General features: G+C 50.8%; 2 protein-coding genes across 5 annotated transcripts in view; one reads left to right on the top strand and one right to left on the bottom strand.

Annotated features, from left to right (window-relative positions):
- The first annotated feature begins 3,957 nt into the window (after positions 1-3,957).
- Positions 3,958-6,190, top strand: NPPA (natriuretic peptide A). Its single transcript, XM_032758948.2, has 3 exons — positions 3,958-4,310; positions 4,433-4,759; positions 5,885-6,190. The coding sequence occupies exons 1-3, from the start codon at positions 4,188-4,190 to the stop codon at positions 5,894-5,896; spliced, it is 462 nt and encodes a 153-aa protein (XP_032614839.1). The 5' UTR covers positions 3,958-4,187; the 3' UTR covers positions 5,897-6,190.
- A 2,604-nt stretch (positions 6,191-8,794) lies between these two features.
- Positions 8,795-27,433, bottom strand: part of CLCN6 (chloride voltage-gated channel 6) — a 38,355-nt gene continuing 19,716 nt past the window's right edge. For 2 of the 4 annotated variants that reach the window (XM_058444460.1, XM_058444461.1), the window contains exons 6-21: positions 27,182-27,249; positions 25,531-25,589; positions 24,516-24,648; positions 23,390-23,503; positions 22,985-23,151; positions 22,305-22,431; positions 18,220-18,343; positions 17,824-17,977; positions 17,479-17,638; positions 17,284-17,390; positions 15,735-15,921; positions 14,729-14,886; positions 14,386-14,542; positions 13,441-13,548; positions 13,223-13,348; positions 9,794-11,795 (exon numbers count right to left, since the gene is read on the bottom strand). In XM_058444460.1, coding sequence (XP_058300443.1) covers positions 11,715-11,795; positions 13,223-13,348; positions 13,441-13,548; positions 14,386-14,542; positions 14,729-14,886; positions 15,735-15,921; positions 17,284-17,390; positions 17,479-17,638; positions 17,824-17,977; positions 18,220-18,343; positions 22,305-22,431; positions 22,985-23,151; positions 23,390-23,503; positions 24,516-24,648; positions 25,531-25,589; positions 27,182-27,223 — 2,004 coding nt within the window. In that variant the 5' untranslated portion in view covers positions 27,224-27,249 and the 3' untranslated portion in view covers positions 9,794-11,714. Of the gene's footprint in view, positions 11,796-13,222; positions 13,349-13,440; positions 13,549-14,385; positions 14,543-14,728; positions 14,887-15,734; positions 15,922-17,283; positions 17,391-17,478; positions 17,639-17,823; positions 17,978-18,219; positions 18,344-22,304; positions 22,432-22,984; positions 23,152-23,389; positions 23,504-24,515; positions 24,649-25,530; positions 25,590-27,181; positions 27,250-27,433 lie in introns of those variants that run through there. The other 2 variants (XM_032758939.2, XR_004370845.2) reach the window with 2 other exon arrangements.

Raw genomic sequence — 27,433 nt, 5'->3', positions numbered from 1 at the left:
GGGCATCCCTCCAGAGAATCGTGAAGCCAAACTCTGGGCTGGAATCTGGCAACACCCAGATTCTGGATTCTCCCACCCGTTTGCAGTGCTCTGCCCGTCGTATGACTAAGATGACTTCTTTCCAGTGATAAGGAAATAAAAGGCTTTTGATTTTTCAGCTGTGGAAGAGGTGGGGATGGAGGTGGGCCTGGCTTTCTGTGCCTGTTACTTTTCTTCTCTCTCACTCCCACAAGCTGCTTCTAACCACCCTATTAAATACTAGATCCCCCTGCACACATCCCTCCAGGCTGAGCAGGAGCATGAAAATGAAGAGAAATTTTATGTCAAGCCACTTTCCGGTTTGGGCTTTAATAAGATTTGGGGTAATAAGTGCCTTTGAGGATGGTTTGTGTCTTTGCCGAGCTCTGTTAGTGCAGGAGGTGATGCTGGTTCTATTCAAAAGCCACAGGGCAGCACAACTGAATATCTATTTCCTCCCCCCCCCACACCCCCCCCCAACAAAAACCTGGCTAATAGACTCCACAGATGACACTTATGTCCCACTCCAGTTTCACTCTGGAAGAGGAAAAGTGACTGTAATAAAAGGAGGTGGGAAAATTCTGAAATTCTCTTTCTGGAACCTTGCATGGGACTTCCGCTTCTCCTTGGACTACCCACGGACTTCAGCAGTGGCTCAGGACAGAGGAGCAGTGTCGCCATGGAAGTCCCTGCTTATATCAAAGGCTCATCTCAAAGGGCATCTCCGGCAGACAGGTGGAGGGACGCACACAGCACCAGCATGCGTGTCCCCCAGCAAGGGTGCTCGCTGGATCCCCTTCGCTAATAATAACACTTCCAACTGAGCAATTAAGCTGTGAGCACATTCCGGGGACTCATGAGGATATGAGAGGTTTTCGCCCCCGCAAGGTCCTATTTAGGATTGCAGCCATTTCAGGCTGGGCGCAGTGGCTCAGTCCTGTAATCCCAGCACTTTGGGAGGCCACGGCAGGAGGATTGCTTGAGCCCAAGAGTTCGAAACAGGCCTGGGCAACATAGCAAGACCCTGTCTCTATTTAAAAAAAAAAAAAAAAAAGAATTGTACCCATTTCAGATTTCTTTTTTTTTTTTTTTTTGAGACAGAGTCTTGCTCTGTCACCCAGGTTGGAGTGCAGTGGCGCGATCTCGGCTCACTGCCAGCTCTGCCTCCCGGGTTCACGCCATTCTCCTGCCTCAGCCTCCCGAGTAACTGGGACTATAGGCGCCTGCCACCACGCCCAGCTAATTTTTTGTATTTTTAGTAGAGACAGCGTTTCACCATGTTGGCCAAGATGGTCTCAATCTCTTGACCTCGTGATCCACCCGCCTCGGCCTCCCAACCATTTCAGATTTCAAGTTGAGCTTGGCTGAGTCAAATCAATTGCCAAATCTGTGCCTGTTACTTTTCTTCTCTCTCACTCCTACAGGCTGCTTCTAACCACTCCATGAAATATTAGATCCCCCCCTACAGACATCCCCCAAGGCTTGCCAAAGAGGGTCCCTTTTATCTTATCTTAGAATAACATCACCCTGGATACCTCTTGTGACCTCTGATCACTTGCTGCCCCGATTTCCAACCTTATGGCTGCACAACGCCCTGTCCACCTGGTCAGTCATGAGGTCAGCACACCTGGGGACAGATCTAGCTGGCCAGGACAGAGCTGGTCACTCGACACACATTTTCTGAGCTTCTAAGGAGTGGATTAAAACACATTCGGTGTAGAAATAGATCAGGAGAGCAGCCAAACACACACAGACTTTGTAAGTGCACAAAAAAGCTATAGCCCCAGGGGCATGGGGAAGGTGGAGGAGCTCCCTTGGGGCATCTGAAAGATGGGGAATGGGGGTTTAATTGGGGAATGCAGCTAAGAGGTAAGGAGGCAGCTCTCTACGTGAAATAGGCTAGGATACGGACATCAGTGTCAGACCTGGGGTTCCAGTCCTGGTTCTGCCACTTAGGCACCTAGTGGCCTTGGGCAAGTGGCATAGCCTCTCGGGCTCAGTTCTATTCCCTTGTAGGCAAGGACAATGCTATCTACCACCTGGGGATGGTGATCAAAATAAAACAATTTCCATAACGTTCTCAGCACAGTGCTAGGCATGTTACAAGCAATCAATAAAGACAGCTATGATGGCCATCTTGCAGGGACTCAGCACTGCACGCTTGTTATGTGTTCACATGTTCTCAGCTCACTTGGGCTCCACAACAACCCTGCGAGGTAAGCAGGGAAGGTTTCTACTTTTTTTAATTTATTTATTTATTTATTTATTGAGACCGAGTCCCACTCTGTTGCCCAGGCTAGAGTGCAGTGGCGCAATCTTGGTTCGCTACAACCTCCGCCTCCCAAGGTCAAGCAATTCTTTTACCTCAGCCTCCCTAGTAGCGGTGATTACAGGCACGTGCCACCACACCCAGCTAATTTTTTTTTTTTTTTTTTGAGACAGAGTCTTGCTCTGTTGCCCAGGCTGGAGTGCAGTGGTGCAATCTCGGCTCACTGCAAGCTCTGCCTCCCAAGTTCAAGCCATTCTCCTGCCTCCGCCCTCCCGAATAGCTGAGAATACAGGCGCCTGCCCCCACGCCCGGCTAATTTTTTTGTATTTTTAGTAGAGACGGGGTTTCACCGTGTTAGCCAGGATGGTCTTGATCTCCTGACCTCATGATCTGCCCGCCTTGGCCTCCCAAAGTGCTGGGATTACAGGCGTGTGCCACCGCGCCCGGCCAATTTTTATATTTTTAGTAGAGACAGAGTTTTGCCATGTTGGTCAGGCTGGTCTCAAACTCCTGGCCTCAGGTGATCCACCCACCTTGGCCTCCCAAAGTGCTGGGATTATAGGTGTGAGCCACTGCACCCGGCCAGTTTTTTACATTCTTTCTCATTTTACACACAAGGAAAATAAGGCTGCGAAGATGTACGCAACTGGTTTGTTTTGGGCTACAGTGCCAGTCTCTCAGCCCTTCAAATTTAGTGTTTTCCCCCAGTATACGTTGCATTGAATGGTAATGGCTAACACTGAGTTCGGTGCTTAGCAAACATAGACAGACTCACTGCCTGTTATTTCTCTTTTGGGGGCCAGGGAAATTGTGACCTTGGTGGCTCAGTCACTTGCCACTTGCCACGTCCTCAGGGAAGGATGTAGAAGGCATTGAGGGAAACTGACTATACCTCCTTCACCCCCACCTCCCTCCCTTCATCGGCCAAGTTGCCACGGGCACAAGCCCAAGAAGGGCAGGGGGGTGTTAACAAACTTCAGACACGAAGAGTCTGGGCATCTATAGCCAGCAACGGAAGAAATGAAATTGGCTGCGTCCTCTAAGCCTGTCCCCCCAGCATGTTGGAGGAGGGTCGCCGGGGACGTGGAAGAGGAGGAGCTTTGGAGAGAGGATGCTTGTGCTCCCCCGGCTTTTCTTGGTATTTCCATTTGGGGGTTGGATTCCTGGGAGCTTCATCACATTTGGTTCTCAGCTGACTTTATATACTAAAAAATAACTCCCTTTCACCTGACCATGGAGAGGGACTGTCAGGGGTGAGGGCAGCCCTGTCTGAGGCCAGAGGTCTGCCCACGTGGCGGATGAGGCAGGTGTGAGGCCAGCTTGAGTATCTGGATCCATTTGTCTCGGGCTGCTGGCTGCCTGCCTTTTCCTCCTCTCCACCCTTATTTGGAGGCCCTGACAGCTAAGCCACAAACAAACCAGGGGAGCTGGGCACCAGCCAAGCGTCACCCTCTGTTTCCCCGCATGGGTACCAGCGTCGAGGAGAAAGAATCCTGAGGCACGGCGGTGAGATAACCAAGGACTCTTTTTCACTCTTCTCACACCTTTGAAGTGGGAGCCTCTTGAGTCAAATCAGCAAGAATGTGGCTCTTGCAGCTGAGGGTCTGGGGGGCTGTTGGGGCTGCCCAAGGCAGAGGGGCTGTGACAAGCCCTGCGGTATGATAACTTTAAAAGGGCATCTCCTGCTGGCTTCTCACTTGGCGGCTTTATCACTACAAGTGACAGAATGGGGAGGGTTCTGTCTCTCCTGCCTGCTTGGAGAGCTGGGGGGCTATAAAAAGAGGAGGCACTGGGCAGCTGGGAGACAGGGACCGACATAGACCAAGAGAGAGGAACCAGAGAGGAACCAGAGGGGACAGACAGAGCAGCAAGCAGTGGATTGCTCCTTGACAACGCCAGCATGAGCTCCTTCTCCACCATCACTGTGAGCTTCCTCCTTTTTCTGGCATTCCAGCTCCTAGGTCAGACCAGAGCTAATCCCGTGTATAATGCCGTGTCCAACGCAGACCTGATGGATTTCAAGGTAGGGCCAGGAAAGTGGGTGCAGTCTGGGGCCAGGGGGCTTTGTGATGCTGTGCTCACTCCTCTTGATTTTCTCCAAGTCAATGAGGTTTACCCCTTTCCCTGTATTTTCCTTTTGTAAAGAATTTGCTGGACAATTTGGAAGAAAAGATGCCTTTAGAAGATGAGTTCGTGCCCCCACAAATGCTCAGTGAGCAGAATGAAGAAGCGGGGGCTGCTCTCAGCCCCCTCCCTGAGGTGCCTCCCTGGACCAGGGAAGTCAGCCCAGCCCAGAGAGATGGGGGTGCCCTCGGGCGGGGCCCCTGGGACTCCTCTGATCGATCTGCCCTCCTAAAAAGCAAGCTGAGGGCGCTGCTCACTGCCCCTCGGAGCCTGCGGAGATCCAGCTGCTTCGGGGGCAGGATGGACAGGATTGGAGCCCAGAGTGGACTGGGCTGTAACAGCTTCCGGGTAAGAGGAACTGGGGATGGAAATGGGATGGGATGGACACTACTGGGAGACACCTTCAGCAGGAAAGGGACCAATGCAGAAGCTCATTCCCTCTCAAGTTTCTGCCCCAACACCCTGAGTGCCCCATGGGTGTCACAACATGCCATCAATAGATCCTTAGCTACAGTCTGTTGAGAAAATGCTTAAAAAAAAAAAAAAAAAAAAAAGAGGACGGGCACGGTGGCTCACACCTGTAATCCCAGCACTTTGGGAGGCCGAGGCAGGCGGATCATGAGGTCAAGAGATCAAGACTATCCTGGCCAACATGGTGAAACCCCATCTCTACTAAAAATACAGAAATTAGCCGGGCATGGTGGCGGGCACCTGTAGTCCCAGCTACTCAGGAGGCTGAGGCAGGAGAATCACTTGAGCCCGGGAGGCAGAGGTTGCAATGAGCCAAGATTGAGCCACTGCACTCCAGCCTAGGTGATAGAGCGAGACTCTGTCTCAAAAAAAAAAAAAAAAAAAAAAGGCCAGGCACGGTGGCTCACGCCTGTAATCCCAGCACTTTGGGAGGCCAAGGCGGGTGGATCACAAGGACAGGAGATCAAGATCATCCTGGCTAACACGGTGAAACCCCATCTCTACTAAAAATACAAAAAATTAGCCAGGCGTGGTGGCGGGCGCCTGTAGTCCCAGCTACTTGGGAGGCTGAGGCAGGAGAATGGCGTGAACCCGGGAGGTAGAGCTTGCAGTGAGCTGAGATTGCGCCACTGCACTCCAGCCTGGGCGACAGAGTGAAACTCCGTCTCAAAAAAAAAAAAAAAAAAAAAAAGCAACTGCCACTAGCAACTAGCACTGGGAAATTAAAATATTCATAGGGCCAAGTTATCTTTGCATGGCTGATTAGCAGTTCATATTCCTCCCCAGAATTGCAAGATCCTGAAGGGCTTCAGTGAAATTTACTCTGATGAGTAATTTGCTTATCAATTCATGAAGCTCAGAGGGTCATCAGGCTGGGGTGGGGGCCGGTGGGAAGCAGGTGGTCAGTAATCAAGTTCAGAGGATGGGCACACTCATACATGAAGCTGACTTTTCCAGGACAGCCAGGTCACCAAGCCAGATATGTCTGTGTTCTCTTTGTAGTACCGAAGATAACAGCCAGGGAGGACAAGGAGGGCTGGGCCTTGGGACAGACTGCAAGAGGCTCCTGTCCCCTGGGGTCTCTGTTGCATTCGTGTCATCTCGTTGCCATGGAGCTGTGATCATCCCATCCAAGCTGAAGCTTCCTGTCAACACTTCTCACATCTTATGCTAACTGTAGATAAAGTGGTTTGATGGTGGCTTCCTCGCCTCTCCCACCCCATGCCTTAAATTTTAAGGTAGAACCTCACCTGTTACTGAAAGTGGTTTGAAAGTGAATAAACTTCAGCACCATGGACAGAAGACAAATGCATGCGTTGGTGTCATTTCTCTCTTGGGGAAAAGAATTCAGGCCGATATTCCTTGTCATTTTACTCTTTGTCAGAGGAAAGAATGCTGAGTTTTTCTTCTTCCTTTCATTTCACCCTCCTTTTTTGGTGGGCGGTTGGGGAGGCCTCAAATTCCACTCCTAGTGGGGTTTTTGTTGTTTTTAGGGGGAAACATTCAGAAAATGAGAGTATTAATTAGATTTTCTCTGATACATTTCGAGAGAGTTAGGTGCTACAGCTAAGTTAATGGTACTTTTAGTTTTGAAAAGAGTAGGCAGAGTGTTGAGTTTAAAAGCTGAGTAGGCCAGGTGTAGTGGCTCACTCCTGTCATACCAGCATTTTGGGAGGCCAAGGTGGGCAAATCACTTGAGCCCAGGAGTTCAAGACCAGCCTGAGCAATACAGTGAGACCCCATCTCTACAAAAAATTTAAAAATTAGCCAGGCGTGGTGATGTGCACCTGTAGTTCCAGCTATTCAGGAGTCCAGCTATTCAGGAGGCCGAGGTGGGAGGATGGCTTGAGCCTGGGAGGTGGAGACTGCAGTGAGCCGGTATTGTGCCACTGCACTCCAGCCTGGGTGACAGAATGAGACTTGTCTCAAAAAAATAATAAAAACTGAGCAAAGTGAAGAAAGGTTTGCCATGCAGACAAACTGCAAGTTCATGTGCCTTTTGTGTACTAACAAGTATTTGGAAAACAGCCACAGTCTTTGCCTAATTCGGGTCCAAAAGGCCTGGGCTTGTCTTTTACTAAGATAAGAGCTGTTGGAGAAGATGCAGGCTTTTTGTATCTGCTCCTGAAAAGGGTATTTGTTCTGAGCACAAAACACCAGGCAGTAAGTTCACCTTAAACAGAATAAACTGTTTTCCCACCTGTTACCCCCATGGACCCCAACCTTCTCATCAGATTCTATGACACTCCAACACCCCACACCCACACATGCCCCTGTGCCTTTATTTCTGCTGTTCCTTCCACCTGGGGTGTCCTTCCTCCGGCCCTCCCGAGGACACTGTACTGATTCCTTAAGGCTCATATGAAGACTACTTCTTTCCTGATACCTCATGCCTGCTAACAATGAGTCCCTTCATAGGCAGCGTTGCACATGCAACCGTTATAACAGCACACAACACGAGTTGCCTATGTGCAATTGCTTGTGTCTATGTCCTTAGACTGCAAGCTCTTTGAGGGCAAATGCCCCTTCGGCACTCTCAGAGTTGATGCCCCATAAATGTTGGTCAAATTGCCTTGGTCTTGTCCAGAAATTGGGAAAAGAGGAAATGAAGTAGCAACTTGCTCCTTGCGGAGGAAAGGGGGAGGCTCCCCCTGAACTGATGGCAGGGGGTGGAGGTTGGGGGAGAGCCTCATCTAACCACCTCCAATCAAAATGTTCCCTACCTGGAATTTAAATACCAGGAAAACCAGGGGGCAGAGAATGACAAGGATGAAAGTAGGAGCGACAGGAGACAGCACTGGCCCAAACCTGGCTCCCGAGGTCTGCGATGGTGGTGTGGGTTGCTAGGGGGGGAAGTAGCCCATTCTCAAGGTGTCACCGTAACACAGGGAGTTCTCATTGAATGGAACAACTGACTGAAAAATGACAAAAACACAAGGCAGAAAATGCCCCTGGGACTTACAGAACACTTGCGATGGATGCAGGAGCTGAACTGGCTGTGACCACTGATGGAATGGCCACTTCTGTCACTGATGGAATGATGACTTGAAGCAGATCAGAGACAGAGGCCACGCTTCTTGCAAAACCAAAAGCAAGCGAACAAAAAGCAATGGCAGATGGCAGCGACAGAAGCCGGCCGTGGGTCTTCGCCTCTCCAGACCCAGCAGCAGTTTCACTTCTTCTGGTTGGAAATCGGGGCAATCTGTCTGTGAAGCAACTTCCTAAACACCAGGAAGAAACAGAATGGATTCCCCATCCGCTGCTCCAGGATTCCCCATCCGCTGCTCCAGGACGCGGCTGCTAGCAGGAGGAGATGATTTCTAGAGGAGAGCATCAGGAAGAGTGTTCATCTGAAGGGAGAAACAGACAATGGTGACCTCTGCTAAGATCCACAGGATGAAATCTGTTCTTATTAAGGTCACTGCCTAATACAGAGAAGTGGACCCGCAAGAATGAAGAGCCCCGCTGCCCAGCTGCATAGGGAGAGCTCTGAGACTCTAAAACTACGTCCTAGTGTAATTTTCACACATCATAGAGAGGGGGAGTAAAATAAAAACCAAGTATCCCTTGAAAGAAAGAGCAGCAGGGCCGAGTGTGGTGGCTCATGCCTGTAATCCCAGCACTTTGGGAGGCCGAGGCGGGTAGGATCACGAGGTCAGGAGATTGAGACCATCCTGGCTAACACGGTGAAACCCCATCTCTACCAAAAATACAAAAAATTAGCCAGGCATGGCGGCGGGCGCCTGTAGTCCCAGCTACACGGGAGGCTGAGGCAGGAGAATGGTGTGAATCTGCGAGGCGGAGCTTGCAGTGAGCCGAGATCGCGCAACTGCACTCCAGCCTGGGTGACAGAGTGAGACTCCGTCTCAAAAAAAAAGAAAGAAAGAACAGCATGGAGACAAAAGGCTAAAGGAGACAGAAGACATTTTATTCTAACATGTTAGGGTTACAATGAGAACTCCCAAGTTCCAAAGGTTCAAATAAAAATAGCATTTTACAAATTAAAAAAAATACAATTTATATACACAGTGGAATTAGCTAACATCATACAAACAAACAGTGCAAACAGAAAAAAGGAAGCTGCGACTGCGGCAATGGCCAAGGTCCGCAGAGCTGTGGTGCAATACTGCACATCAATACTGCAGGGCTGGCGAGGCCACCTTGGGCCTCTTGAAAGGCTTTCCTGTCACCCAGGGTCATGTCAGTGCGTAATTCTGCATCACAAATGCCACACAGTGGACTGGGTCCTGAAAGTGTCCCTTCCAGCTGAGAACTGTTAAGTTAGTCAAGGTCAGGAGCAAATCATCCCTCAGCACAAGGTCCCAGAGCCAGGGCTGGGGGCCTATTGGCCCCACTCCCTGATCACCTCGCCTAGGAGCCATGGAACACCAAGCTGGAGATGAAACACAAAACACCACCTCTCGCCACCCGTAGGCTCCCCATCCACGAATCTGCTTTACTGAGGTGCCTGATTGATGGGGCTGCTAATGGGTGAGATGCTGAAAAGGCTGGTTTCTAACGGACAGAAATGGAAGGAGCGAGGCTCACAGTTGATTTGTCATGAGTGGAGAAGTTGTCTTTGGGCTTATCTGGAAAGGGCAGATGCAGAGAGAGGAGAAAAGGAAACCACGTGCCTTTGCATGGGGCCTGGGTTTGGGGCCTCCTTGGCGGCCGTCCAGTCAGTTTAGGGGAGGGAGGTATTTGCATTCTACTGTCTATCTCTGGGCTAAACTGATGGGAACAAAATATCCTAAACTGATGGGAACAAAATATCTGGTGACTTAAACACAACAGGATGTGCACGAGGGATGAATTCCAACATTCACCAGGGCAGCCTCGGGGCAGGCGGCTGCTGATCCAGCCCTCGAGAGGCCGGGGTCCTCCTGCAGGGCGTTAGCTCTGCCAGCTCCGGGAAGGGGCGGGGAGAGGGGATGAAGTGTCTGTGACAGGTGATCACACCATTCTCCTGACTTGGACAATTGGCTTCCTTCTTAATAAAAGGAAGAAATAACGTGATCAAGCTCTGAACACTGCCATAAAACACAGCAGCAGCTGGCCAGTCACATTTAAATAAGAATTGCCTTTTTGGTCCTTGTGATGTCCTGTGCTATTTCCTGGGAGTATTATCCCCATTTCACAAGTCGGGTGCATTCTGGGAAGCGGAAACATTTAGAAGTCAAAGCAATTTTGGTCAGGGAGATAAGAAAATGGGGAAAATGGAGGGGCCACAGTCAGCTAGAAAAGACCTCGAAGCAGCCCCGTCTCTGGAGTGGAATTATTCCCTAGAGTGTGCTGAGCGCAAGATCTGGACCAGCAGAGCCAGGACTGATGCTCACCCCAGGGTGAAAGGCAGCCTTGGCCAAGGAGGTCGCCCAGGGCTGGGCCTGAGAGAGCTGTGCTGCCAGGGCCAGGTGCTGAGGCCTGTGGGCAACCTCCATGGTTTTAAAAAAAACTAAACGTAAATGAAGGCCATCTTGAGCCAAAGCACATCTGCCCCAGGGATGCCTGCTGGGACTGAGATACCATGTAGAAGGTGGGGGGAAGATAAGCGCAAATGCCCAATGCCCAGATGCTCACTTTGGGTGCCTAGTCAGAGGGGGCGGGCCAGCCTGGAGAAGAATGACGTCACTGAACGACAGGGTGTGCTTCCCATGCTTCATGCGAAACCTTCAGGCATGTGCTGGCAGGAAGCATCCTCCCCATGCACCCTCCCTGCAGTGCGGAAGGCCCTCCTGAAGGACCTCTGTATGTAAGCTTGGGACAGCTAGTGCAGGGGGGAGAGAGGTGTTTGTGAAGGGCAGACACCCTCTTCCTCAAATAGGCCATCTGCTTTATCATAGCATGTACCTTTCAGTGGTCACTGGCTCAGAAGTGCTTCCTTTCTACCTTGGAAAAAAAAATGGTACCATTTCCCAGAGTTCAGTGAAGCTGCTTTATCTAGGAGTGCCCTGCTTTCAGCTAACTTTGGTGGGTGATGCCAAGATCCTCTGAGCTCTGCCTGCTTCATCAGGAAGACGGAGATCAAAACTTAAGGAAGTGAAAAGGATCTGGGTAGAAACGTGTTACTGGGAGACTGGGAATAATCTGCAGATGGAGAGAAAGCTGAAATGTTAAGAATTAGGGTAGATGTAAATCTGATCCTATTATCTGATTGATCATCCAGGGGTTATTAGTGTGATTTTAATGCTTTGTGTTTCTGGTGGGTGGTGGTTCTAAGGAGAGTCAAACCACAGGGGCAAGACCAGAGCCTCTGCTCACACCCCGGAGCAGAGTGTTTCCCTTAAAACAAACTAGCGAGGATACCGTGTTAGGAGTCCCAAATAACGGAAGGCCTCTCTGAAATATGGAGAATTTTCTCTGTGCCCAATTCCTAAATCTAGTCATGAACTGAATGTTGTCGCTGGCATCTCCCAAGCTTTTGCCTTGGCCAAGTCCCTCTCACACATTTAAGGCAACAGCCGGGTTCTCTAGGAAAGTAGCAAAGATGGCCAGGAACACTGCTCAGAATGCAGCCCGGGGCCCGCCTGATTCTACCTCTGCTTCTGGCTCTGGTGGAGCCAGGGGTGGGCCTGTGCCAACACTGGAGGGTGGGAACACAGGGGGCAGGAAGTGGGAAGATCCCTGCTGGGGAAGTCAGAAAAGTCCAAGCTCTGATGGTTCAAAACCACCCCCAGGACCTCTGACCAGCAAGGTGTCCGATGACTCCAGGCTTTCTGAGTGAGTGAGTGACTGGGAATCTTCCATGCCCCGGAACAGCCCCAGCCAGCTCTGCCAGCCAGAGCGAGCATGATTTGCCTCCCCAGGCAGCACCGGGAGAGGGTGGGCTGGGCTGTCAGATGGTCTGGTAGTGCTGCCTCAGCCGGGCCTGCAGAAATTCATAGGTGAGGTTGTGCCGTGTGATGATCCCCACGATCTAGGGCAAAGAGAAGAAGGCTCGAGTCAACTTCAGGGTAAAACCCACTGGCGAGAACAGGAGTGACAGGAGCCGGCCCTATTAGTTTGTCACAGAATGTGGAGGCCTGGATAGTGCAGAGCCAGACACAGCTTGATTGGGATAAACAGATAACGAGGGCTCACACACTGGAGGCCGAGGGGACAAGGTTAGCTCCAAAAAGGGCTTGGCATCTGCACTAAAATGTCCTTCCACAGGGCACATGCTCAGCGCTCAGCTCCCATCATGACCAGCCTGCTTCATTGAGATTATGACCCCTGCCACACCTCATACTCACCACCTTGCAAAGTGACCTATGGGAGTCATTTGTTACAGGTCATTACAGTGGTTCCCACGTGTCACTGTTGTTGGGAACTCCAAAGCCATGTCATAAACTATGTTAGGACTCTGTCAGTGTAGTTGGCAATTACATTTCAAGGGACATAAGTTAACCTACTGTAACAAAACCTGTGTAAGTACGCACTATGCATGCCAGGGTCGTGCCGCGTAGAAGAAAAGACTGAGGCCGGGTGCAGTGGCTCATGCCTGTAATCCCAGCACTTTGGGAGGCTGAGGCAGGTGAATCACTTGAGCTCAGGAGTTCAAGACCAGCCTGGGCAACATGGCGAAACCCTGTCTCTACCAGAAATACAAAAATTATCCGGGCATAGTGGTGCATGCCTGTGGTCCCAGCTACTCAGGAGGCTGAGGTGGGAGGACTGCTTGAGCCTGGAAGGTCGAGGCTGCAGTGAGCCGAGATCTTGCCACTGCACTCCAGCCTGGGTGACAGAGTGAGACCCTGTCTCAAAACAACAACAACAGCAACAACAACAAAAGACTGAGAGGGTGGCCTTGAAAAGTTACCAGGGTTACCGCTACAGGGTAGGGACGAGGGTTTGGTTTTTGCTTGTTTTTTGCTCATATGTGTTTTTGTATTTTCCTACAATGAAATAATATTTGTGTAATAAGAAAATAATGAAGTTCTAAAAAGAAGAAAAAAAGGAAAGTCTGCAGCAATAATGACTAGGTGTTTTATATCTTTGTGAAACTCAAAGTATTTTGCTTGAAATTCTCTCATCTAATGCGCAAATCCCCACACAGGTGGAGAACCAAGGAACACCAGTGGTCCGCAGTGAAGAGCAACATTTCTGGAGGAAGACACAGCCTGGTGAAGGCGCGGCTTTGGCTGGAAAGGACAGACAGTGGGACGCTGGTGCCATCTGCTGGCAGGCAGGGGAAAGGGTCCCGAGTGCATGGAAGCCGAGCAGAGTTCAAAGCTACAGTGTTGGGCCACCCTCTCCCCTCCTGGTGGGATGCCTATGTTTCTGGTGAGAAGCCTGGGTGCACAAACAGCACTTGGCTGGGGGATCCTCTCTCATAGGTGGGGGCAGGGCTGAGGCCTCGCTCACCTCTCCCACAGCGTTCACCACGGGCAGGTGGCGCAGGCCCATTGTTCTGAACAGGTTGAAGACTTGGGAGGCGTGGGTGTTGGGCGAGACGGTGAAAGGTGAAGGGTTCATGTATGGGGTGACATCCTGCAAAGAGACCCTGTGTCACTGGCTGCCTGAGATGCCAATGGCACGAAGAGGCAGCTCCACATGGGACAGGCTGGGGCGGCCCTTCTCACCACGATCATGCGCGGGTTGAGCAGCGTCAGGTCCAGGTCGTGGATGTCGGGGTACCGCGGGTAGTCCTCGGCCATCTCGGCGTAGGAGAGGCGCGGCTGGCTAGCACTCTGCAATTCCAACCCAGACACTGTCCGTGCTTGGGCAGCAGTGGCCAGCAGGGTCACCTTAGAGCCCCTCCCCTTGATGCCTGAATATGCCCAGCTCTGGGCTGCTGAGGCAGGTGGCACAGCAGCAGCAGGCATTCCAGAGTGAGAACTCTCCAGTCAAACCCAGTCCTTGGCCAAGTCCTAGCTGTGGCACCCTAGGCAAGTCCCCTGATCTCTCTGTACTCCCTTTCTTCCTGATTCATGAGATGCAAATGGCTTCTGTGGAAGTTTAAGTGAAAAAGCGCTAAGTGGCTGGGGGGTGAATGTGTCCCCCCACCAAAAGATACGGCCAAGTCCTAAGCCCTAGTACCTATGAATGTGAACTTTCTGGAAACACGGTCTCTGCAAATGTGACCAAGTTCAGATAAGCCCATGCTGGATTAGGGTGGGCCCCAAATCCGGTGACAAGCATCCTTAGGGAAAGGAGAGAAGATACACAGGAGAACGCCATGTGACGACGGTGGCGAGGATGGGGGCTACGTTCACAGTCAGGAGCACCAAGGTCTACAGGCAACTTCCATGAGCTAGGAAGGGGCAAGGACAACACCTCTCCCAGAGTCAGGGAGCGCTGCCCTGGTGACACCTGGATTTTGTACTTCTGGCCTTGAACTATGAAGGAATAAACCACTGTTGTTTCTCACCACCCAGCCGTGGCAACTCCTCCCCTAAGTCCACTCTGCACTTCTTGCCTTGCATTCAGCTTTCCCTATGGCACTGTTCATGGCCCGCTGGGCAGCGCCCAACCCCTTGAGCTTCGTCAGGCCCGGCCTGGCTGATTTCTGCCTCGGAGAGACTTACCGACTGGCTTTCAGAGTAACAAACTCCTCGGACAAGCAGGGTGACAAGCTGCGACCGAAGGATCAGGCCGTGGAAGGTCAGAGGGCGGAACCGCTCCTCCATGGTCCAATCTTCACTCGGGGACTGATCAGGGTATAGGTTGGGGTAGGGAGTGTATCTGTTACACAAAAACCAGATGCTGCCTGGGATACCCTCAGCGGGAGCGCTTCTGATCCATGTCCCCAGCCCGCTCGCCATCCAACTTTCCCAGGAAACTCAGGAGCCACCTCACAACATCTGAGCCAAGGGCTGACCCCACCGCCGTCTAGCCCTGCGGGCAGCGGGCTCCCTGCCTGGCTCTCACCTCCTTTCCAGCATCTGCTGCAGGAGGTCTTCCTTCTCAGCCGGCTCCTCAGAGGCAATGTGCTCATCACACATGTTCCGCAGCTCGCTGGACGGGTAGGACTTCATGGACTGGCTCCGTTTGCGCTGCTCACCGGCCCGGGTGAGGATGCTGGATTTCTGTGGGTGGGGAGGCCATAGGCTACTGCGCATGGGCAAACGAACACAGCAGTACTGATGGAGCTGAAGGATTTGGGTGACAGGAAGGGTCAGAGGCACATCTGGACGCAGGAACTTAAAGGGGCTGAGGTTCAAAGGAGTGGCTCGGGCTGGTGGTTCAAAGGAGCCTGAACCCTAGGACCCGGCTGCAGCTTCTGTGGTTTCCTTTGCTCTGGGAAGAGCAGCTTGATTCTCCAGAGGGGAACAAACCATCTCCTACATCCTATCTTGATAGAACTGTCAATCAACGTGCCTGCCCCCAAAGCCAAGGAGTGGCACACGACCCAAGTGAGGCAACGGGATGCCCCCTATCCCTGGATTCTGAATCAGAATCAGGAGGAACCCAGGGCCAGTGCTCCTTCCTCCTGGCACCCGAGGGGTGTCTGCTAGACCCTGCACCTGCTCCCCACAGCACATAGTTCTGGTCCTTCAGCTTTCCCAGCTGTCCTGAGCTTTCCTGTGGATTTCTTTCTCTTTGTTAAGGAGGTCGAAGTCCATTTCTGTTGCTGGCATCTCTAGAACTCTCCCTGATAACTCTCACACAGTAAATAATAAACCATGAAAGCTGCTGACTTGAAAAATAGATCTGTCCACATGCTCACTGCGGCAAGAATGCACACACGTCTTCACGGCCTGAAAAAGCTGCCCCTGCTGTCAAATCTACTCTCCCTGTCGCGTGTGATGAGAACAGTGCCAACTTCCCGAGAGCCAGTAAGTCCACCCCAGCCAGGGGTGGGCAAAGCACTAAGCCGCGTGAGACGGGACCGCTTGTCTCTCACCCGCCTTTCCTCTCATGCCGTTTTCTTTACCTTGAACTTGATGTTGTTGCTGATGAGCTGGTTGCCCTTCATGAACTCCTTCTCGTTACCGCGGTTCTCTGTGACCACCGGGAAGGCGTGGTGGACCGTGGTGCGCAGGATGCTCACCAGAGACTGGATGCGGGTGTGCGGGTAGACGTAGGTCAGGTTGGGCTCCATGATGTCGCTGGCTCTCAGCCTGGGGGAGGAGGGCAAGTCATCCAGCCTCGTGACAGTGCCCGCAGGCCCCTGGGAGCAAGCTGTGCTGGCGCTCCAGCCCTGCTCAGACCACGTGGGGGGCTCTCTTCTGAAGTGCCCCAGGTCTCCCTCAAACCAGGTGCATTCCTTTGTACTTCTATCCCCCCACACACGCTGTTCCCGCACCTGGAATGTCCTTCCCTGCTGTGCCAGGCTGATGGGCCCTGGCTCATCCCTCAGCTCAACAGTAACATCCCCTCACCAGGAAGCCCTGCTGCTGGTCCAGGGGCTGGCCACGCCCTCCTCGGCGCCCTGCAGCACACTCCACATACTGCCCCTGAACCGCTAATTGTGCTACAGCATTTACCACAACGTCTGGGCCGGGCGCAGCGGCTCACGCCTGTAATCCCAGCACTTTGGGAGGCCAAGGCCAGCGGATTGCTTGAGCCCAGGAGTTCAAAACCAGCCTGGGCAACACAGCAAAACCCCATTTCGATAAAAAAAATGTTAAAAATTAGCCAGGTGTGGTGGCACGCGCCTGTGATCCCAGCTACTCAGGAGGCTGAGGTGGGAGGATCACTTGAGCCTGGGAGGCACAGGTTGCAGTGAGCTATAATCATGCCACCGTACTCCAGCCTAGGTGACAGAGTGAGATCCTGTCCCAAAAAAGAAAAATAATAATAATAAAATAAACACAGCACTTGGGTCCCCCTTTAGATCAGGGCACAGCAAACTGTAGCCCACCGATCAAGTCCATCGCACTCACTGCTTTCCTGCTGCAATGACAGAGTCGAGTAGTGGTGACAGAGACCATACGGCCCGGAAAGTTGAAAATAAACTCCTGTCTGGCCCTCCACAGAAACGGCTTGTTGGCCCCCGTATTAGCCCATAAGGGCCTTGCCTGCTATCTAGACACTGGAACCCCAGGTACCTGTGGATTAGCAGGTGGGTTATGAGGTGATTATACCCAAAACAATCCCGGCTGGCAGTAGGGCATTCTGGTGGGCACATGTGAAACAGGCTATTCTCACTCCTGGGGCTTGGCATACCCTTAAACATCCAATCACATCATGAACTTGATCCAAAGACCTCACCTCATATCTAACCAGAATGCCATGGGAGTCAAACCACCACGAAGAGGCGCTGCCCACTGCAGTCCTACAGTGCCCGTGTCCCCTGCCCTGCCCCCGCAGCCCCTAGCCCATGGGCTGCTCCACATTCTCACACATGCTCAGGAATGGGTGTGCTGCTTCTTTCAGCCCAAGAAAAGTGAGTTACTGTTTCCTACCCTAAAAACAACATTCCTTAGGCCTCAGAGCTTATACATTCTGAAACTAGGACATGAGTAAAATCATGGCCTTACTTGTCCATTTCCACCTCTGTCTCCCATTCCAGAAGTGGCACGCCTCGCAGGCCCACGTGGATATCATAAATGCCCTTATTGAAAAAGTCCCCTGTCCATTTGGCCACCTGAAACACAAAGCAAAGACCTAAAAATAGGTCCTGTGGGGCGAACGTGGCCCTGGGCCTGACAGGGGCCTGGAGGGAGTGTGCTCACCATCAGTGTGACCATGATGGGGAGCCCGTAGGTGATCTCGTTGGTGGACTCGATCAGGATGACCGTGAGACTGATGGTCATGCGGACCATCCCGCCCAAGAAAGCCGCTGCACCAATCAGGGCAAAGGTCCCCGAATAGATGTGGCCCAATCCAATGTAGCTAGTGAAGGAAAACACCAAGAACATGGCTTTGAACCACACTGATAGGCTGTGGGGAGGACCTACAGCTCATACTCTTGTGCCTATGCACATATGTGCATGCATGGGCACAGACACATGAACGTATGCACACGCACACATGTGTACACACGCACACGTGCACACACACGCACGCACACAGAGTACCTTCTTAGGACATTGGCAACTAAACGTCCAAAAGCAGCTCCACACAGCAGAGAAGGCACAAAAAGGCCACTTGGAACAGAAATGCCATAAGTCCAACATGCAAGCAAGAAATAGAGAACGAAGAACAAGGCCAGAGTGACGGGGCTGAAAGTACCTGCAAGGGAAGAACCAACCTGAGTCCCACTACCGGACGCCTGCCAAGGCCCAGAAGACCTACTTATTGGGTCCGACCACACCCCATACCAGCTCCCCTTCCAACACTGGAGGCAGAAACCAATCTTCTGTCTAGGTGGGCATTACAAAGAAGTCCTGGTCTTGCTTGGAATGAAGGGCAAGCCTGGCTGTGTCTGAGATGACACCAATCACCCACGATTGGGCTGCAGTGCAGACACTCACCATCCTGGTGGAAGAGCTGGAGGATGGCAGACTCCTGCGGGTTGAAGAAGAGTGTGGCCATGTCATTGTAGGTATCATTGGGGCAAAAAAATGTCTTGATACTTGAATTCACATCTTCTGTGACCTAAGAAGAACGAATCAGAAAATCAGTACAAGGACACCTGACTTTGAGTCTTCAAGTGGGATGACTCCAGCCGGGTCCAAAACAGGTGGCTGCACAGCTTTCCCCATCAATCAAACAGGCCAAAAACTGACCTCTACCAACGGCAGCCAAGCAGGCAAGTGTATTCTTTACATTCTGAATGCACAGATGAAAGAATCGGGAGGAGGGCCTTTTGTTCATCTACACTCTTGATGAAAATGTCACTATGGCCGTGATTCACCGTGAATTTGGTTCTGCTTCCTCTCCTGGTGCTAACTTTCTAAGTGATGCTGCTAGAAGCCTGGCCTGAGAGCCCTAGGACTGGGGGAACATGAGGCAGGTGAGAGCAAGTGACTAGGAGTTGACAGGTATCTGGGGAGAAAAATCCAGGGCACCACTTGACCGAAAGCCCCAACTCTGGTTCCAAATAGAAAAAGCCTTTGATTTTGCTGCAATCTGCTACAAAAAAAAAAAAAAAAGGCGCCCGAATTTGCTGCAAAAGAAAACCCACCTCCATAATGCCTGGAGAGCAGACCCAGTCCTCTAGGCTGCTTCTCCTTCTAAACCCCATCTGGGGAACAAAATCCAAACAGAAAAAGAGATTATTTCTACTTCTACACATTTTAGACCTCATTTTCTTGCCATCATTCTGTGTGGGAAGATGGGATCTTTGCTAGAGGGCAAGGGTGTTTCAAGTGTGCTGTTTTATTTTCTAGTTGACAGTGTACAAAAGTACAAGGTTGTACTTCACACCTATCACTGTGCATGCAAATAGGGAGTCTTACTACAAAGGTTAATGAAGGCTATGAGTTTCTTCTGGATGACATAGCTGTGGAGATGCCATTATGTGGACGTGCTAACAATACCAGGGGGTGGTTTGTGTGACCCCGCCAGGTGAAATGGGCTGGGCAATACGGAGGGATGCAGGCTGCTGTGGAAACAGCACGGCACTGCTGACTGGCAGCACCTGGCACAGGTGAGCCATGCGCAGAGCCTTAGCGTTGTGGAGTGCACGGGGGATGAGCTCAGCTGATGGCTTCATAATAGACACATGCAGTGTTTCCCAAACTATCTGGAGGAAGTTCAGTCCTGAAGGCTTTCCGGAGAGTCCTGTGGTCAACTGCATTGAGAAACATCCTAGCAATTCTTGGAAATCAGTGTGTCTGCTAAAAGCTGAGCACAGGCTCCAAAATCAGTTGGCTTTGTCTCTAAACTCTGCTACTCTCTAGTGACCTTGAGAAGGATATTTCATTTTGTGACAGTTTCCTCACCTATAAAATGGTAACAACACCTACCCTCTCACTATATATGACTAGCTGAAGGTTTTTGGTCAAGACCACACTGTGCCTCAGCTTCCTTAGCTGTAAAATGGGGGCACAGCTGCTGGCCAGCACAGTGCTGAGAAGGATTCAATGAAATCATATAAAGTACTCAGTGGAATATCTGGTACACAATAAAGATACCAAACATTTATAACACTTATGGGAATAATGCCCTAGAAGTTCTGTACTAAAGGAACGTATTTAGGTTTGGTGCTGTGGCTTGCGCCTGTAATCCTAGCACTTTGGGAGGCCAAAACAGGAGATCGTTTTAAGCCAGAAGTTCGAGACCAGCCTGGGCAACACAGCGAGATCCTGTCTCTATAAAAATAAGCTGGATGTGGTGGCATGCACCTATAGTCCCAGCTACTTGGGAGGCTGAGATGGGAGGATCGCTTGAGCCAGGAGTTTAAGGTTACAATAAGCTATGATCACACCACCGTACTCCAGCCTGGGTGACAGAGTGAGATCCTGTCTCTAAAAAGATAAAGAAGCATATTTAATTCTTAGCCCATTTGACCACAGAATCGTTTTTTGCATGCTTTAAATCACATGCATCAAGGTATCTGCCTGGTAACGAGCTAGGCTTGGGAATAACTAGTAACAAGGGTCGGCAAACTTTTCCATAAAGAGCCAGACAGTAAATATTTTAGAGGTTGCCAGTGACATACAGTCTCTGCGGCATATTCTTTTTTTTCCCTCAACCCTTTAAAAATATATCAACCAGCTGGGCACGGTGGCTCACGCCTGTAATCCCAGCACTCTGGGAGGCCGAGGTGGGCGGATCATGAGGTCAGGAGTTCAAAACCAACCCGGCCAAAATACTGAAACTCTGTCTCTACTAGAAATACAAAAATTATCTGGGCATGGTGGTGCGTGCCTGAAGTCCCAGCTACTTGGGAGGCTGAGGCAGGAGAATCGCTTGAACCCAGGAGGTGGAGTTTGCAGTGAGCCGAGATCTTGCCACTCCACTCCAGCTTGGGCAACAGAGTGAGACTTTGTCAAAAAAAAAACACATATATATAAACCAGGGTGGGTGTGGTGACTCACACCTGTAATCCTAGCAATTTGGGAGGCCGAGATGGGTGGATCACTTGAGGTCAGGAGTTCAAGACCAGCCTGGCCAACATGGTGAAACACCATCTCTACTAAAAATACAAAATTAGCTGGGCACGGTGGTGGATGCCTGTAATCCCAGCTACTCGGGAGGCTGAGGCAGGAGAATCTCTTGAACTTGGGAGGCGGAAGTTGCAGTGGGCCAAGATCACGCCACTGTACTCCAGTCTGGGTAACAGAGTAAGACTCCGTCTCAAAAAAACAAAACAAAACAAACAAACAAACAGAAATAGATAATGTGTGTGTGTGTATATATACATATATATATATATATATATATATATACATATAACTAGGGACACTGAAGAGGCTGTCCTCCAAGACAAGGGCCCCAGTGGGGATGTGAGAGATTCAAGTGGTTACCGAGAAGCAACAAGAAAAGAGTACAGTTGTCCCTCAGTACTCAGCAGGGATAGGGTCCAGGATCCCGATGGATACCAAAATCCAGGGATGCTCAAGTCCCAGATATAAAATGGTGTATATTTGCATACAACCTATGTAGGTCCTCCTATATACTTTTAAATCATCTCTAGATTATTTATAATACCCTAATATGATATAAATGCTAGGTAAATAATTATTATACTGTACTGTTTTTTATTTGCATTATTTTTTACTGTTGTCTTGTTTTTTTTTTATGTTTTGCATCCTGAATATATTTGCTCCACAGTTGGTCGACCCTGTGTAATTCCATGGATGCAGGACCCACAAATGTGGAGGGCCAACTGCACTTAGAGAATGCTCACCTGTCTGCAGCCAAGGGCTGGAATCACACATCTGGCTGACTCACTGAACCATAGGTGTAGCTCTCAGAGCCTCTGGGTTGGACCAAAAGAACACAGCGTGGAGTAGGCTCCACGGACTACCTCACGGGACCACTCCTCAGGGAAAGCCTCTGGAAAATATCGCAACCCCCAAGAAGGGAAAAGGAGAAGTGCGGGAGGGCGGCGCATCCACAAAGGACCCAACGCCGGGAAGAGGCAGAGGATGCTGGGAAGAGAGAAGCCTCCTTGCCCTGACACAGACATTTCTTCCTCTCATCTCAAGAGTGACTGTCATAGTCACAGAGGCGATGAGGTGGGTGCTGAGCCTCTAAGCTGTGGTCCCTTCAGGCAAGGGGAGGTAGAAGAGTAACTGGGGCTCGGAAAGCACCTTGCTGTCAGCTTCCCAAGTGTCTGTTTCCCATGAACGTTGTTCAACAGAGAGGGGTTCCCCTCTGTGACACCAGGGTTGTTCCCAGGTTCCCCTCTGTGATGCCAGGGCTGTTACCAGGTTCCCCTCTGTGATGCCAGGGTTGTTTACGGAAGTGGCAAAAACAGAGGGCATGTGGTGTGCACCTTCTCTGAGGTAAAAAGACGACTACAGATTCCCATATTTCTCAACGCTCGGGTAATGGGTGTGGAAGGATGAACTCAACACATTTATTAGTTCTCAACAGAGGAAGGTCATACATTTCTGGATTCTTCCTCGTGGGTATGGGATAAAGGTAGCAGGTGCACTGGGGTTACCTGGAGCTGGAATGAGTCATTACCGATTTGACTCGAAGAGGACATCTGTCGGCATTCTCCTAACACCATCGAGGCCACAAACACCACCACGGTGGTTACTAGAGACACAAGGAGGCTCTCTAAGACTCTAGGAGGCAAAGCACAGCTGTTATAATGCCACAGAAAGAAGCTCTGGCCTCAGGAATTCAAAACATAACCCTGCCTACCCCCAACCCCGATTTCTCCAAACAGCATTCACAGCAGCCCCTGGGCAGTCAACACGTGTGCAGAATTGATCCATGATTTGCTGTATTCCAGCAATTTGTTTGTAAAAAGTGGGCAGTTAAAGTGGGCTGCTACATCCACATTATCTGTCTCCAAGGAATGAATGGCTTTCCATTATAGTAAGTCCTGGGGTGAGAAGCCTCCTGAGATCAAGCTGCTCGGCAGGGCCACGGTGACCCTTCTGACCTTGTCATGTGTCCGAGTGGCCAAGTCAGGATAGGCAGGGAGTCAAGCAGCAACTCTGACATAAATTTGGCCTGTCAAGTAGGGCAGATGCATGGCCGTGTTTAGATTCTCAGTCTTAGATGAGAAATCAAAGCCGTGGAGGCAGGGTCTGCTCCTCGGGAGAGATGGCGCAGCCCACACCAAGCTCAGGGAGCCGCAGCAGGCTAGGGGGGAGGTGACTGCGCAGATACCTGACGAGCTTAGGTTTCGGGTGCACGTTTCGCATACGGTACTTTGCAAGCCTCTTGTTCAGACAGTTGAATGTGGCTCCCAGGAGGCCCCCAATGACCCCCATCACGACGAAGAAACCCAAATCCATAGCTGTCCAGAGATGACATTTTTTATCAGAGTCAGAGCACTGAGAGAAGGGGAAAGGGAGAGGGAGAGAAAAACCATAGCAGCCATGAGAACCGGAAGAGACAGAAGAGAAGACAGAAGCAAGAGTGGGGCTGCTTTCCTGCACGGCAGAGGCTAATGGGCGAGATGTGCCCCTGGAAGTTGTACCTAGCCCTCTGCTCATTTCTCTCTGGTCCTTCACTTGAGAGGAAATTTTCATGGGTCAAATTAAAAATCCTTGGGGAAAGGACAAAACATACCTTAAACTCGCCAAAGTTCAGCAATCCAGGGAGCTGGAAGGAACCCCAGCTTCCAAACTGAATCCCAGAACGGAAGAAGTTGAGGGTGAAGGTGGCAGACATGGAACAAAAGAGCTAGGAGAGAGGTGACAAAAGAGAAGGTTCAGGAGTGGCATGTCCTACTCTCTCCCAACTCTTCCTCCTGGTACCCACTGCTCTACGCAGAGACCTCCAGAATCCACATGAGGGTATAGAGATCTGGTCACCCTTACAGTAGATACACCCCAGGTATGACCAACTCTAGATCGGGCTTTAAGAAGTTTCCATTCCAGCAGCCTACTCTACTATGAGAGCCTATTTAGAGCCTTTACAGACCAGACCTTGCACCAAAAGGAAGGATCAATACAAAGGGAAGGACGGCCTGCTTTGAGGGAGGACTGGCTCCTCAAACTTGCAGGAACTTGCAGGAATACAAAGAGAAGGTGGTCCGTGACTCTAAACCGGGTCTCTGATTGAAAGAGCCTTACGAGGCGGGCAGGACCGGCTCCAGTCCAAGCCCCATCGCTTCCTGCTTTATGACAACAGCCAGTTTCACATTTTTCATGTCAGGTGGTTCATCAAGAAAGGATAACAAGGCTGGGCGTGGTGGCTCACGCCTGTAATCTCAACACTTTGGGAAGCCAAGGCGGGTGGATCACCTGATGTCAGGAGTTCAAGACCAGCCTTGCCAACGTGGTGAAACCCCATCTCTACTAAAAATACAAAAATTAGCTGGGTGCAGTGGCAAGTGCCTATAATCTCAGCTACTCATAAGGCTGAGGAAGGAGAATCGCTTGAACCCAGGAGGCAGAGGCTGCAGTAAGCCGAGATTGCGTCACTGCCCTCCAGCCTGGGCAACAGAGTGAGACTCCACCTCAAAAAAAAAAAAAAAAAAAAGGGTAACAGTGGTTTGATTTGGGGTTGAGGAGGGTATTGATATGAGAAGTATAGAAAGTCCAGTGTGGAGGTTACGGGCACAAGAGCAAAGCTGTTTCTGATCCAGTCGACCCCCTAGTCTCATCAAAACTACCATTCCATGTATGGAGTAAGGGACACCCAGTGTAATTCGGGGGGTGTGGTTAAGGCTTTCCCTGAAGGTCCTCCTCACCACTTTCCATGTGAGCCCTTGGTTCCAGAAGGACGAACCCTCCTCTAGACTGAACAAGGTACCCCCGATTGGCGCCCCGAAAGCTGCAGCAACTCCAGCAGCTGCTCCTGCTGATACAAAGTCTCTCTTGTCTCTGAGGAGAGGAGAGAGACGGGTTATCCAATAAAGAGCCCTCAGCCCACAAAAGGCGGTTTCTGACTTCTTTATCATGAACATTTTCTCTCACACCTGTGAATGAATAGGCAGGGATCCTGGAAGGGCAGGTCCCTGGTGAGGCAGCCTTTGCCAGGAGTGTGTCCACCCGAGAACCACACACCTCAGCACCAGAGTCCCTTTCAGCATGGTGGCTACTCCGCCTGGGAACAGGAGCCCCTGACCTGTGTGTTTTCTGTGATCTCAGAATCTCAGCCCCCAGCTCAGGGGGCAGATCAAAGATCGGCGCGACCACTGCTGCACCATGTTCCCACTGGATCTTCCTTCCAGAAAACCCCGGCATCAGTAAAAACATCAAGGTGCCTTCTGGGTATGTGCCGAACTTGCAGGAATACAAAGAGAAGGTGGTCCGTGACTCTAAACCGGGTCTCTGATTGAAAGAGCCTTACGAGGCGGGCAGGTCAGTAGCACACACATCTGATACAGGGCTAAAGAGTCTATTAAGAGCAACTTCTGACCCAGGAGGGTGGCTGACCAAGTGAATCACTGGGGAATACAAAATGCCTTACTAAGAATATGCCCGTCTGTGGCCTTTCTTGGTTGGGTTTTAAATCTGGGACCATCTTCATTTGCCTGAGATGCTTCTAGGCCTTATGGCATGACAAAATAAAAGTCACGATGCCAGCCTGGTGCTTTGGCTTCTTATTTCCAGAAGAAAAGTTCAAAGCCTGCCCCCTTCTCCCACAGTCGGGTTTCCCAGCAGGGGACACTGCCAGGCTAGAGCAAGTATCGAGTCTGACCCGCAATGCATGAACATGTTGTTTCCAAAAAAAAAAAAAACCAATTTCTAACCCTTCCATACCTGTCGCTTCGGAAATAGGGGAAGTTAAACTGGATCTTCCGTAAGGAGATGCTCTGAAACTAAAGCGAGAGAAAAGAGAGCCACTAAAGAGCCTAATCATATAACCAAATACCACCTGTACCCCAGTAACCATGGAAAAAAAAAAAAAAAGAAAACAGGTCAGGGGCAGTCTAGGACTGAAACTGTGGGAATCCACGGCATCGGGGGAGGCCCCTCTGCTTGAGCACACCTGGGTAAGTGTGCTGCAGGAAGCAAAGTCCAGAATAGCAACTTGGGAAAAAAGAAGGCCAGGCGTGGTAGCTCATGGCTCACACCTGTAATGCCAGCACTTTGGGAGGCCAAGGCGGATGGCTGATCACCTAAGGTCAGGAGTTGGCCAACGTGACAAAACTCTGTCTCTACTAAAAATACAAAATTTAGCCAGGCGTGGTGACATATGCCTGTAATCCCAGCTACTCGGGAGGCTGAGCCAGGAGAATCGTTTGAACCCAGGAGGCGGAGGTTGTAGTGAGCAGAGATGGCGCCATCGCACTCCAGCCTGGGCAACAGAATGAGACTCCATCTCGAAAAATGAAAATTAAAAAAAACTTGGGAAAAAAGGAGATTACCCCCCACCCTTGGGAGGAGCTTATTTTTCCTGCCCTCACATTTCTAGGACCTTCTGAAATCCCATTTTGTGCAGAGTCAACAAGTCAGAAAGAATAAAGGGAAATGGCTGAGCTGAGGGAAGGGGACGCGGAAGCTGTTGCAGAAGACTGAGTCTGCTCTGCTCAGCAGCGCCAGGAAGAGAAGGGCCCAGAGCCTGTCCTTGGTCTGCTCCACAAAGGCGCATGCTGATGCCCACTCCATGCCTGGCCTTCCACCCCTTGGCTCACTTCTGCCAGGATCTGGTGCTCGAGGCAGTAGCAGGAAAGAGACCAAAAGATGAGCTCTGGAAGAAAGAATCTTCCCTCCTTCACCTCAGAGACTCCCAACCACAACTCCCTCTTCTCAGGACCGGAGAGGGAAATGACTAACAGTGACAGTTCACAGGGAACTGAGACTTCTCCAACAGCAGCCCAGGGATCTGAAGCAGCCCCCAAGAACGGGGGCTTTGAGGTCTCGAGCTAGTACCTCAACCTCTCTAAGCCTCAGTTTCCCCATCCGAGGATGGGGGTAATAATAACAATGAATCATTGAAGGTGGCTATAAGGAGAAAGCAGTTAGTATACGTGGCGTCTGGCACACAGACCATAACTAGCAGCTGTTATTATGACTGTACCACGCCAACTACAGTCAGCACGGAACTGTGCCTAAAACCATGTCAGCTGATGCTTTGAGCCTCTTGGATCTGGCAGCACTGAGATGATCCACCCAGTCACCCTATATGGAGGCGCCTAGTGATGGCTATGGAAGCACCCAGTGACTTTCAGCTGCCATGTCATAGTTTTTCTCTATGTCTCATTTTTGCTCCTAGGGCTCGGCAGGGCATCATTAAAACTTCCAAGTATAAGTTATGCCCTTTCCTGAGAGACACATGGTTTTCACATCAAGCCAGAATGGCACCAGGTTCCAATGTGATATCAGGGTGTCCCAATGGATTTGGCCCAGTGTAACCACAGACCTCCCACTAGGCCTGCCCAGAGGCCCACACCCTCTCAGCCCATCTTACCTGAGGGAGGCCAGCTCCCACCACCGAACCACTGTGGATCATGGGACCTTCCTTCCCCACGAAGAGCCCTGGGCAGGGTGAAAAAGGAAAGACCAGCAGTCAGTGCAGAAACACCCCTGGGTCAGGAGACCTTGGCTACAAAAACCTTTCTCGTGACAACTGAACAGAGATGATCCTAAGACTTTATAAGAGAAAGAGCCAAATTCCCACCAAATAAGCTCCATTTCAAGTCTTGCTAGAAGAGAAAACACT

This window comes from Hylobates moloch, unplaced genomic scaffold, assembly GCF_009828535.3.
Source record: "Hylobates moloch isolate HMO894 unplaced genomic scaffold, HMol_V3 SCAFFOLD_9, whole genome shotgun sequence".
NCBI lineage: Eukaryota > Metazoa > Chordata > Mammalia > Primates > Hylobatidae > Hylobates > Hylobates moloch.
The sequence above is the reverse complement of the archived record's forward strand: the minus strand, read 5'-3'. Positions and strand labels throughout refer to the sequence as shown.